Raw genomic sequence first — 13,576 nt, 5'->3', positions numbered from 1 at the left:
ATTCAATTAATTAGCGTCCTTGTAGTACATCATCAAAATGACATAGGACTTGTCAATAAACATTAAAATTTAAAATACATGTACATGAAAATTTATAATTGCATTTGCTTGTCACTTAGACATTACAATTTTAATAGAACTAGAAGAACATTAACATAAAAATATACAAGTAGGATAACAACGTACAAAAAAAAAAGAAAGCTAGTGATTCTCACATCACAGATTATTTCCATTCTTATATTAACACTGTTTCACACTTTCATAGAAACAGCAAGTATTTAAATTTGAGCAATTACACATATTTATTATGTCAGGGAAATTTTAACTGCGCTTTTATTGTCAATGATTCATAAACTCTTCAATACTGTAAAAACTATTGCTCAATAACATGTTTTTTAATTCTCTTTTAAATATGTGCAGTTTTGTTATTATTTTTAGTTCTTTGGGGAGAGTACTGTAGAGGATTTTGGGCTGGTATAGTACACTTTTGTGATACATAGCTGTTTTATGAATTTCTCTGTGGAAATCATTCCTATTCCTTGTTTTGTAGTTGTGAAATTCTCTGTTTAATGTAGAAAATTCCTCGTGTTCTTTTAAGAAACATATGCTTTCATATATGTATAAGGATGGTAGTGTCATGATTTTTAATTCTTTCAAAGCATGCCTACATGACTCTCTACATCCTATACCTTTTATTATTCTGACTTCCTTCTTTTGTAGTCTAAATGAATGTTTTGTTAGACTGTTGTTCCCCAAAAGCTGTACACCATATCTTTATAAACTGTGCATGAATGAGAAATAAACAAATAACACTGTTTTAATATTACATGAGCTTTTAAGCATTCTAAGTATATAACATGTTTGACTTAATTTTTTGTTCAATGATATTACATGCTTTTCCCATCTTAAGTGTTCATCAAACCATACTCCCAAGAATTTAGTGTATGATGCTTGTTCAATCTTACACTTACCCAGTTCTACTGTAAGGTTAGTTTTTATTTTATTTGTAATATGTCTGAAGTTGATCCACGTTGTTTTTTTGGCATTCACAATGAGTCTGTTTTCATTAAACCATCTGTCTGCTTCGTCTGTTGCTAATGTGACTTTTTCCTGTAAGTCAGCTTCACTATTTGCTTTAACAAACAAACTTGTATCGTCAGCAAACAGTACTGCCTCTGCTTCAGACAGTTCACTTCGTAGGTCATTGATAAATGTTAAAAACAGTAATGATCCTAATACAGATCCCTGGGGTACTCCGTACAAAACTCTCTCGAATCTTGATGAATATGCCTATCTGCATGGCTTATCTCCACCTTCTGATACCTGTTGGACAGATATGATTCGAACTATTTGTGGGCAACTCCACGTATCCAATTGGCATATAACTTCCTAAGCAGTAACTTATGGTCGATGACATCAAAGGACTTTGATAAGTCTAAAAACAATCCACAATTTAATTCCTTTCTATTTATGGAATTTAGAACAAGTTGCAAAAAATTGAAGATAGCTGTTTCAGTTGATTTATTTTTACGGAAACCATTTTGCGCATTAACCAATATTCTATTCTTAATAAGAAATTTGTATAGTCTATGATACATTATCCTTTCCATTATTTTTGAGAAACCTGATAACAGTGATAAAGGCCTAAAGTTACTAACATCGTATTTATCACTGTTCTTGTAAAGTGGCTTTATAGTGGACATTTTAAGTTTTGATGGAAACACCCTGTCTTAAAAGATTCATTTATAATTTCAGTGAGATGTGAGGCTATGTTTCTTGCACTTTGCTTAATGACTTTGTCAGGAATCCCATCACACCCACATGACATTTTACTTTTTAATTTATTTATAGCATTTAGTACCTCTTATTCAGTTACTGGATAAAGGAACATTGTCATGTCATTCATGGGGATTTTTACCTTGCTATTGGAATTGCATTTAGTTTTTATTAAATTTATGGCTATATTTGTGAAATGTTTGTTAAATATGTTGGCAATCTGAAGTGGGTCCTTAACAGTTTTACCGCCACTTTTAATGACAAAGCTGTTATCTTTTCTTTTGTGTCTACCTATATTTTTATTTATTACCTCCCAAGTTGACTTCATTTTGTTGTTACCTTTCTCAATATATGAATCATTATCAAACTTCTTAGCTGCAATTATTACTTTCTTGTACAGGCTTCTATAACATTTCACATGTGCTTTCAGTGCTACATTCTTCCTGGCTGATTTATTTAACTTTCTGAGAGTGTCTGATGACTTTCTAATCTCCTGTGTAACCCATGTTTTGGTTTTATGTTTAGTTTTGACTCTTTTTATAGGAAAGGCAACATCGAAGCAGTGTTTGTAACTTTCAAGGAATGAGTCAAACTTTGTGTTGACATCACCACTTGATTCACTACCCCAGTTGTTATTTTCCAGAATGCAATTAAAAATTCTTATGCTGTCATCATTTATAAATCTCCTTTCTCTGTAATTGTTATTGATAACACGGTCCTTGTAAGATGTGACATTTAAACTCAATTTGATACCCTTGTGATCTGAGAAACCAGTGTCAATTACTTCAGTGTTATATTCACACTTGTCATTGTTTATAAATACTTGATCTATTATAGTTTCAGACATATTTCTGCATCTAGTAACTTCATTTACAGTTGTCATCATATTATGACACAAAAACAGATTGCACAGTTGCTGTTGTTTACTACAATCATTCTTAAAGTTAACATTAAAATCACCAAGAACAATTACTTTATGTTTAAGTTCATTCAGTAGTCCCTCAAGGTTTTCCATAAAAATGGCAAAGTTGCCCAATGCTGATCGGTACAAACACACAATAGTAATTTTTAATTTGGTTAGCTCACATATACTGTATTCAAAATCTTTTTCTATGCATTTTCGTTTACATTTAATTTCTTTTGATTCTACCCCTGTCCTAACATAAATACATGTCCCACCCCCTTTATAGTTGATTCTACAAAATTTGCTAATCATTTCAAAATCTGGAATAATTATGCTAGATGCTTGCATTTCTTTTACCCAGTGCTCACTTATGCATAGTATGTTAATGTCTTTTAGATAGTCAGTTAATAGAACTTCTATTTCAGCTAATTTACTTTCTAGTCCCTGCACATTTTGGTATACAACTGTTAAAGTTTCGTGTAATGGATTTGCTGCACTATTTACCTTTGTACTTTCTTGTTGCTGACACTGTAAAGATTCTGCCTTTTCTTCTTCTTCGAATTGTGAAGATCCCATAAAAAATAGTCACTACGCACAGCAGCTCTTCTTATCCTGAGGCTCTTCCTTTGAGATGTCTGCAGAGCAGCTGATGAGTTTCTGGATCTAGTAGAATGGTTCTTGGCTGTTGGTGTGGTTGCAGTCCTAGTTACAAGTGAGCATGAGGCATTAAGTGTGTCGAATGTGCTGACAGCTTCTGCAACTATCCTGTCAAAAATCCCAGTGAGTGTTAAAACAGAAAGTGTACCTGACAGAAGTCACATAACAAGTGTTACAGCAGCAAACGTTAACACAAAGCCAACGTAAGAAAAAAGAGTGGAGCTGTTGGAAGATCAGGTTGTGCAGTTAAATTTGAAGCTGTCAGAACAACGGAACACATTCTGCTGTCTCTTGACCTTTCTCCTGAACACTGGATAAGGGTATGAAATGATAATTGTCAGAGATTTGATGCAACTTCATCACAACGGTGCTGGTACAACAGGCATTTTGGGAGGCAGCTCGGCAGTGCACCAATTCCTGCACCTACCCAATGGTTGTTGTCGAACATTAGAAGATGCTGACATTCGTCGCCAACAATGTGTGCAACCACAAAGCAAGGTTGAGAGGTGCTACGCTAATGCAACACTGTCGGCAGTGCACCGGTTGCTGGAATTTTTCACCTATGATCACATATCTGGTCGAAATTTTCTCGTCAATTTTGGACTGGAAGCAAGCGTCTACCCCAAACAACTGTGCACTACTACGAACAGATCGACACACCATATTCTCACTGCACCTAACAACTTGTGCACTAACACTCTTGCTGAATGGACAATGGCAATGGATCTGGGAATTCCTCACTGGAAATGGAAATGCTGTGTGGCTAGGGCCTCCTGTCGGGTACACCGTTCGCCTGGTGCAAGTCTTTCGAGTTGACGCCACCTCGGCGACTTGCGTGTCGATGGAGATGAAATGATGATGAAAGACACACAACACCCAGTCATCATGAGGCAGAGAAAATCCCTGGCCCCACCGGGAATCGAACCCGGGACCCCGTGCGTGGGAAGCGAGAACGCTACCGCAAGACCACGGGCTGCGGACACTTCCTCCCTAGTTTACATGTATGTTTATTGTTGCCAATGTTACCGACCCTATACTCAAAGCAATTTTTTTATGCATTTTTGTCCATCAACAAACTTGGTAAAATGTCATCTGATCAAGTTATGGGATGGAAACATTTTTCAGCTGATGGAAATGGTCACAGCAGTTCAGGGCAGTAATCTCTTCTGTCAGCTGCAACAGGAATTTCTGTTGCTTACCTGTCAGACCACCACTGATGGAAAGAGAAGCAACCAACAGAGCACCACATCCACATTACAATGGGAGGCTCCTGCCTCACAAGCAGGTTTCAAAGAGATGGTGAAAGCAGGGATCCTGGTGATTGTGCAAGGATTGCAGGGCAGTTAACACCTGCAGAATTCCAGATCCATACGCCGTACCTGTCATGGCGGACTTTAACTATGCCATCACTAAAGTTCAGGTATTTAGTGTAGTTCATTGAAAAAAGCTAAATTTACAAGTTGTGGTAGTACCAGATGTGCAGAAAACACCTAAGGCATTTTTTTCAATGCCTACAAGAGTATGGTATAGTTAATAATGCAGTAAAGTGAGTTTTTGGCAAGACATAGGTCCAACTTTTAGGGCATTTAGTCTCGGCAGCAGGCGTCTCACCAATTCGGGGTTGGGTCGCAGCAGTACAAGATATATCTTTGCCAACAACCTACAAAAGGCCCCGCAGATTTTTATGGATGGTCAGTTACTACTGGCAAAACACTCCTGGACTAGAGTGACGAATCGCATTGGCACATTTGGGAGGTGACACTGTGTAAACTCCACTGTGTTTTGGCAATAGAAATGTAGGTTTCACTCAAAATTCACCTCTGCGATGCTTCTCTGCAAATTACAAATGATAACCAAGTGAGTCGAACATAAATTGCTGCTTTTGTTGCACTTGCAGCAGAATTCTTTTTCGATACTAACCAAAGCACAGGTGACAGATCTTTTTAAATCATCACCATGCAAGTGTAGGTGTGGAGGGGCTCCATTTCATATTTGCAAAAAATGTGAGCGTAGACTTCAGTTTATAATGGCACATCCCCTCCACTGGTCAGCATTTCCCCTACAGCACCTGCCTGCATTCCCCACCTCTGCCACTCTCCCCATGTGTACACTGCCAACTGTGCATCTACCAGCCATGTGCACTCTACTGCTCTGCCGGTAATAGGATGGTGGACAGGCTACACCTCACACTAGAGGCAGCACTGATGTGCTACTTGTCAACAAGAACAGATGCTCCACTGCTTGTATTGCTGGACCTGCTAACAGCTGCACAACTGGTCTGTGGAGAGGAGTTACAGGTTCCATGAGATGTCACTGTACTGGCAACACTTCAACCGATATCAACAGAAGTAATGATTAAGTTCATACAGCAGCTGAGTTCACACATCATGACTGCATATGGCTCCACCCGCCAGGCATGGTGAAAGGACAATCTCTATACACAAAGACCAGGGTGTACATCACGTCTGGCTCTGAGACAACACCGTACGACCGCCATTATGCGCACCGTATACTGGCTCATACAAACTGCTGGCACAAGGAAGGAACAACTTCACCACTGATCAAAATGGCAGGCATGAAAAATATTACTAGAGCGACTGCAACCTGCCTACCTTGTCAGGGAAGAATCTCAGCAATACAGGTCCAGTGATTTTCCACAAACCTTCAGCAAACCTTTAGTACAGAATGACATGGTAGCCAATTGAGTGATGCAGGAAGACAATTAACTGACGGCTTTCATGACACAAATAACCATGCAGGCACACAAATTCAATACAATACCATGTCTTGACTTCTACATGTAGTTGTGCTGAACAATACTTCAGCCATTAATTTTGTCAATATTTCTGTGAACAATTGCTCTGCAACTCTCAACAAGTCTGGAGTTAGTTTCCAATAAGTGAACAACTAAATATAAATTGAAAATATGTTTTGTGAACTTCTTTGAGTCAGTCAGTGCCCTACAGCTATAATTCCCCAGTTGCCCCAAATCAAAAATTCATTGTCGATTCACTAAATGATTATAGCCAAACATGCAGTGATTCACTATGCAGTTATCATTGTGCAAACATCACATAAATTGTTGGTGTAAACATTTATTAAGTGTTTTGACCATGTTACCAAATTTAAATATGAAGTCGCGGAGTAAATATGCCACCATTGTTTAGATCTGTCACGAGTGAACTATGTAAATTGATAATAAGTAAAAGCTCATAATTGTAATGTCATGGGTCTCAATAAATGTGGAAAGGTATGACTTAAATTTCTGCAGTGTTGTGATCACCATATAGCATCAGCAGTGTTGTGAACATCATATAGTATTTGCAGTGTTGTGATCATCATAGGGCAATCAGGTTATTAAACCCAACAATTACACACAGTGACATAAAGAAGGGCAGCTCCCAACTGCAGTCAAAATGGGTCAGTAGACTTACCACCATGTTCTCATTAATTCCCCAAATCTAAAGGGTGAAGAAGACTCTGTAACAGTTAGGAAACATTTGTAAGAAAATGCATTGTAAGGCCATAAATCTTAACTTATTTCTATACTTTTTCACAAAGACAGCATGTTGTCTACACTGGTGAGGAAATTCTAAGTGGAATGGGAATATGTTGCCACCTGTAATGGTATCTTTACACTGAAAACCAACTCCAACACACTTGGTTGACATCTCTCTGAACAACTAGCCAAGGGAAGTTTTGTCTCGAGTTTGTACCTTATGGTCAGTGAGAAAAAACATGGCAGAGTTGTGTGACTTGCGCATGCGCATTTGCCATGTCATCTGCTGCGTTTCGTTCGTCTGCTGTTTCTTTCGACAATGGCAACTCACAAGTCATCAACTGATATAGCAATTCAGTTTTGTCAGAAATTGTAATGTGGAAACCTCTGTAGGATTCTTCTGATCCTGCATACAGACAGATATAAAAGGAAAGATTTCTTGAAAGAAGTTTTGGATAAAATTGGTGTACCACCAGAGGAGTGTGAAAGGAAACGGATAAATAGGAAAAAACAGTACAACCATGAGCATTGAAAAATGGTCTGGAACAACTGAGATTCCAAAACGGATATTTTATGAGCATAGGAAGTATCTGGGAGGTGTGAACAAGCAAGGGAGAAAAATATTTACAATCGTAAGTAAAATGTCATTTACTCGTGTAACTCAAACTGGAAGACTGTAGGTCAGAAATTTTGTAATTGCAACTGTATTTTCACGAAAATTTATCGATTTCTCTTGTCATATCATTTTGTCAAAATTTGATACAAAGTAATTTGCATATTAATGGATTACATTGTTAATAACTAAAGCTATAAGGGTTTTGTTCATTAGTTTTTAATTACATTTGTCTTTTCACTCGATATTTATTCCACTTGCCATTTCATTTTACCAACATCTGATACAAAGTAGATTGCAAATTCATCCCATATATTCTTTGTGGTTCTTCCTGCGTTGCCTCCCTTTCTCTGTAGACATTTACTTTGCGGAGATATCCTCCAACTGACATCCGAAGCCCTGCCTGTTTCTGGATCTTCCACATTTTTGCCAGGTGAGGAGTTAACTTTATTTCTTCCAAGAAAACTGTACAACTGACACAGTTACAAAAGTTAATAATATTGCTTTTTCAGGAATTACATGTGTAGTTGTTCTAAGACACCGAAAAATTGTTTACAATATTCCAAAAAATTCTCCACAATTCTTCTAGCGTGAAATATTTGGTGATTAAACGTTCCTCCTTGGCTGCCTTCCTCTTGCCATCCTGTGTACTGTTTCATCATGTACTCTGAAAGAGCAAAAGCACCATCTTCCACCATAACAAATGGGAAATCTTCAGTCAGAATCCATTTACATTGCTTTTCTGTAGCAAAAAAGTTAAAACACCAAACATGTAGAGACTGAAACTGTTGTCAATATTTTTCAACAGTTGTAAGTTTACCAAACTCAGAACTGTTGTACATTTTAGTTTGTTGGAGAACTTTGGTTTTCGGTGTGAAGGTACCTTAAATTGCATACCTCTGTAAGACTAAACAAACTGTTGGTGCCACACACAGCTACATTCTGAAATAAAGAGTATACACAGGTCCCTGCATGCCCAATATTGGAACAAGGCGTACTTCTGCCATGCACTTTACATTTCTAAGAAGCTGTACAATATGCTATTACTGATTTCAATGTACAGAAATAAGAAAACTTCATTGATCACACTTTCCTAATAAGTGCATGTTCAAGAATGCCTACACTTGTCAGTATAAGTACATTGGTGAATGCTCTCAAGGAACAATCAGATCAGTTTCTTCAGTCATATATAGCAGAAACTTCAGATGTTGTCTACCACCTGAGCATTTTCATCAGTCATATATAGCAGAAACTTCACGTTGTCAACCACCTTTGTCATGCACACAATACAAGCAGATAAAACTGTGATCACAAATTAATTGCATCTGCAATTGTCTTACAAGTAGAATTACTTTTGAAGGATCTAGGCAAAGAAACAGTACATAATTTTGTGTCACAAGAAGTATTAAACAGTAATTCTGGAAATTTTTAATTTTTTTATGTTTTATCACTTTATGTTAAGTGCTGGCATACAGAAGAAACCATCCACTCTTCCTTATTTATTGCCTCCTTGGTAACGAGCATTGTTCGGATTCAACTGATTGGCATGGTTGTCCAAATCTGATTTTGTTCCTGTTCCCTTGTAACCAGCATCACGACCTATAAAATGAGAACATATTGGCATTTACGATTTTCTTCAATGGCAAGTCACATTTTGATCTATAAATCTTGTAACTGATTTTTTCAAAACTACCACGAAAGAGAACGCTTTCCTAAACAATTATTTAGAATTGGCATTCAACAAACATCAAGTCAACCAGTTGGTATGTTTTGTCACAAAAAATATGTTTTTGATGAGAAAATTGTAACATAATACTTTCATTTCTGCTAAAAGTTGCAATCCATTACATGTGAACAAATAAATTATTTAATACAAAGGATACTAAAGTGACACAGCAGCCCAAATTGTTCCACAATGGCAATGGTTATGAGGACAATTTCATTAACATATTAACTGATGTCATGGAGAAAGTCTCAACCCCAAAAACTAATGTAGGCTAATAGTAAGTTGGGACAAGAATATTAAAGATGGGTGTTCAGGGTGAAATTAGCAATACTTCCTAAACATGTTGAGCACTTTAAGCATGGCTCAAATGGTAATCACTGCTATTAAGGTATCAAAAAATACAGTATCAACCTTATACTATGCAGTTACAGATACTGATAGGGAAAACAGTAAAGTATTTGTAAGAGACCTTGACCTTCCTGATATTATTGTTAGCTAACAAAGCTACAGAGTAGCTTGGTAAAACCCATAAAACTGCAGGCCTACACAAGGATCCTCTCGTAATGTAAAATATTGTACACACTACTTCTACGGTATTGGCAAATCAAACCTGGGATGGTGTGTATATTGAGAACAATGCTGATGCTATGTTCTCAAGATTTTGCACATTGTTTTAATTTATTTTTGTGGAGACATTTCCTAAAGCAACCATCTCCACGGCAGCAGCTAAGGAAAATAAATGGATAACTGTGGTGATCAGAAAATTCTCTCAGGCACTTAAAAATCTCAGTTCTTTTAGAGTTCCTAGATTACTGTCACAGGTATAAAAAAAGTATACAGGAGCGTACTGCTTACTGAAACAAAAGACAGTGTGGGATGTAACTGTAGAATTAAAGATTACTTAGAGAAATGCAAGGGGATAACTTCTACAACACCCTGTCGCTTCTGAATACATGAACATGGTTTACTGCTTTAACAAGAAAATCATGTGTCAAGATCGTAAGTCCATCATAGTAATGTCTTTGTTGTTCTCACGAGTCAACTTGGAGGGGGGGGGGGGGGGAGAGGGGCTGCCTGTGGCAGACAGAGGAAAGGGAGGAATAATACAGAGCACAGATGCATGTTGACAGGCCTGCCCAACCAGACTGGATTTTATGTAAGGGGCACAGCTGCATCTTCACAGTCTAGAAGTCATGTGTGTGAGATAAGAGCAAAACTATGTTTAATATTATAAAATGTGCTGACTCAGTTTTTCTGGCAGACTAAGGAAAGGGCTGGAATAAACAGGGGGCATAGCTGCATGTTTACAGGCCTGGAGTCAACTTCCCAAACATATTGGATTTAGTATAAGGGGCACAGCTGCATCTTCACGATCTAGAAGTCATCATCCGAAGCCGTTAGCGTGCGTCATGAAGAGCAAAACTATGTTTTATATTATAAAATGTCTGAAGCAAATTCCATGCAGCAAAGAGGAGTGTACAATACGGTCCATCCAAATGAGGCACTGACCGCAAATCTGAGAGGATGGAGTTTGCTATGTCCGGCTACCCTAGAGCACTTCAGAGGAATACTGGGGTATTACGATGATAATTCGTACATCACTGTTAGATGATACTTGGATGAATAAACAAAACAAACATTTTCACTACTGGTATATTATAGCTCTGTCATCATACATTTTTTCCTGGAATGTTTAAAAGTTCTGCTGCCACGGCCGTAGCTTTACGCCACAATCCCTTCCCCATCCTCCACCAAAATCTTGATTGTTTACGGTTGCGCCATATTTAACGCACTTTGCCACATTTACTATTGTCACAAAAATAGGTAAAGGTTAATTCAGAAAACCTAAGGACAACTCTAGCGATTATTCTGATGCATATTATTTACATATATTGTACATAAACTACGAACAATGGAAGAGTGCGTACAGTACGTACATTTTGCTCTGCTTTATCCTCCGCAAACAAAAGAATGTTGGACTACGTACCGCGTCCTACATATCAGCAATTCTCATTCCATTGTACTTCAACCTAGATGTGTAACTTAAAGAAAGCTATGGTTCATAGTCTGTTACTGACAATGTGGAAACCGAGTTTGTACAAAATAGCCGAAAACTAAACGGAAATTACCATCTTTCCCGTGAACAGAATCGCTGGCTAACAACATAGAGAAATGGTAATCTATACGTACGGAAACAATTGAAGAAAAAAAAATCACGCTTTTTCATGTACTACTACCGTCAGTTAAAGCACTGATCAATTAAAGCAACTACATAATTATGCACGACTTCCGAACAAAGGCAATACCACATTATCGTCAATCCTATCAATAAAACAGCACTTATCGTCGAAGTAAATATTAAAAAAAATTACCGTATATCACAGAGGTGAAATTACACGAAAAATTTCGTCGTTTTATTTGTTTGAATTTTGGAAATTAACACATAACATGGCATCACGCGTACTGAGCTATTAAGATAAACGCTTATCACCTTGCAGATAGAGCAAGTCAGTTTTTATAACTCACCAGGACCGGTTTTGTCGTGGGTCGGGTTGCACTGATTAGTGCGATTATCCTGTGCAGCCTTATCCATTTTTCACAGCGATAATTACAGCCACCTGTTCAAACAGACGAAACCCCGCAGCCGATACACCTTATTTATACCTACGACTACGAGTCTGTTACTTCACGTGCTGCCATACTTAATAGTTCGGGTATCTACCATTGGCAGGGCAGCCAACTCGCTGACTTGTCACTGCGTTTTACGTTAACTAACTGGGATAAAAGCCAGAATATGGAACAGAAAGGAACACATGAGACAATAAACAGGACAAATAATAGTGTGCTGAAACATATCCTTTTAAAAACGAAGGAACGACATCTGAATATACCAGCAAAAACTTCATGCTATAGTTTGCGAACGGGTTGCGCCGTGATGAATTTAGTTGTCGAGGTTTCTCTACTGACCTCACATGCAATACATAAATAGCCAAGAAATGCAATGATCTGAACTAGCTATGTAGCACTGCTTGAAATATACAGGGCGTTACGGGAATATGTATAGATATTATGATAATTGGTAGCTTAATATGTACTCACTTCACTGAGTTACTAGTTTTTTCTCAGCGTGTAATGGTCTACCTGCAAACACATTGGAATGGTTTTTGCACAGTAGTAACAAGCGAACTACTACATTTGAGAATCTGCAGAGGCTGGAGGTGTATGATGGCTTACCGTATGTCATGGTCTTCCCGGGACAGTCTCTGTTTTCACACAAACGTCCTGGTGTTCCGAGAAAATCATCCGAGACACATAACTGTCGCGATTTTTAATCGAGCAACAAGATCCATACCATAACGTTTCTCTTTTAATTAAATATTAGTGGAAAACAAGATTTCTAGAAGAACCTAATTATAATGGCTCAGGGGCATGCATCTTGCGGGACGTGCGTGGCGAGCACGCATCCCCAAGCTGGGTCTGGAATTGCTTCCACTTACTTGTGCCAGGCCCCTCACTTTCATCTATCCTATCTGACCTCTCTTGGTCAACTCTTGTTCTTTTCTGACTCCGACGGTATTACGTGTGGAGGCCTAGGGTGTCTTGCGTTTTCACGTCCTTTAATGGCCCTTGTCTTCTGTCTTTTCCGTCTTCACAATTTCATTTTGTCATCTTTCACTGTTCATCATCACCTTTCTGAATAACATTCAGAATTGTAATTCGAGGATTTATCCTCACACCAAGGTGTCACCTTAGACAGTCGACCATGAACAATCTTTTGAAGAATAATTCCACCGACTGCAACCATAAATTGCAGGAAAGACAGCATTCGGATTCGGTGGGCTGTCATTCAGAAGGTAATGACGGATCGGAGAAACTAGAAACTCAACAGTCGGTACAAAAATATCAAAGGATTAAACAAATCTCATTCTTTTCGACGCACAATGTAAACACCTTGTGCCAAGTTGGAAATTTAAAAATCGTCACTGATATCATGAAGAAACAAAATTGTAATCATGGCTCTTCAAGAAATCAGAAACAGTGATCAAGACCCTATGGAATCACAGGGATGCCGACTTTATAAAGGAATCCCTGGAAGAAGAGTCATGTAAAACTGTCCTCAATTTGGCGATGGATTTCTTATAGACCTCGAAATTATTGACTCCGTTATAGAATTCAAATCTTTTGCAACTCTAACTTTGAAATCTGCAAATAAGGCATACACAATTATCAATGTACATGCTCCCACCAGCCAGAAAAATAATACTCTGAAGGACAAAGAAGAAACACGGTAATTTTTGAATCAAACATAAAAATTCTCCTTGGCGACTTCAATGCTCAAGTGGGGCAAGAAAGAAGGTACAGAGATATCATTGGAAAATGGCCAGCATATAAATGGACCAA

At 37.9% G+C, this 13,576-nt stretch overlaps 1 protein-coding gene and 1 long non-coding RNA gene across 2 annotated transcripts; both read right to left on the bottom strand.

Annotated features, from left to right (window-relative positions):
* Positions 1-278: 278 nt before the first annotated feature.
* LOC126251978 (uncharacterized) lies at positions 279-6,862 on the bottom strand. The gene is made up of 2 exons (XM_049952751.1): positions 6,772-6,862; positions 279-3,445 (listed from the first exon to the last, which is right to left on the bottom strand). The coding sequence occupies exon 2, from the start codon at positions 3,254-3,256 to the stop codon at positions 1,865-1,867; it is 1,392 nt and encodes a 463-aa protein (XP_049808708.1). The 5' UTR covers positions 3,257-3,445; positions 6,772-6,862; the 3' UTR covers positions 279-1,864.
* Positions 6,863-7,539: 677 nt separating this feature from the next.
* Positions 7,540-11,680, bottom strand: LOC126251707 (uncharacterized). The gene is made up of 2 exons (XR_007545777.1): positions 11,548-11,680; positions 7,540-9,048 (listed from the first exon to the last, which is right to left on the bottom strand). It is a non-coding gene; the product is annotated as an uncharacterized LOC126251707 (long non-coding RNA).
* Positions 11,681-13,576: the final 1,896 nt, after the last annotated feature.

This window comes from Schistocerca nitens, chromosome 4 (genome assembly GCF_023898315.1).
Source record: "Schistocerca nitens isolate TAMUIC-IGC-003100 chromosome 4, iqSchNite1.1, whole genome shotgun sequence".
Classification (NCBI taxonomy): Eukaryota; Metazoa; Arthropoda; class Insecta; order Orthoptera; family Acrididae; genus Schistocerca; species Schistocerca nitens.
Note: the sequence above shows the minus strand (reverse complement) of the source record. Positions and strands in the feature narration are given on the sequence as shown.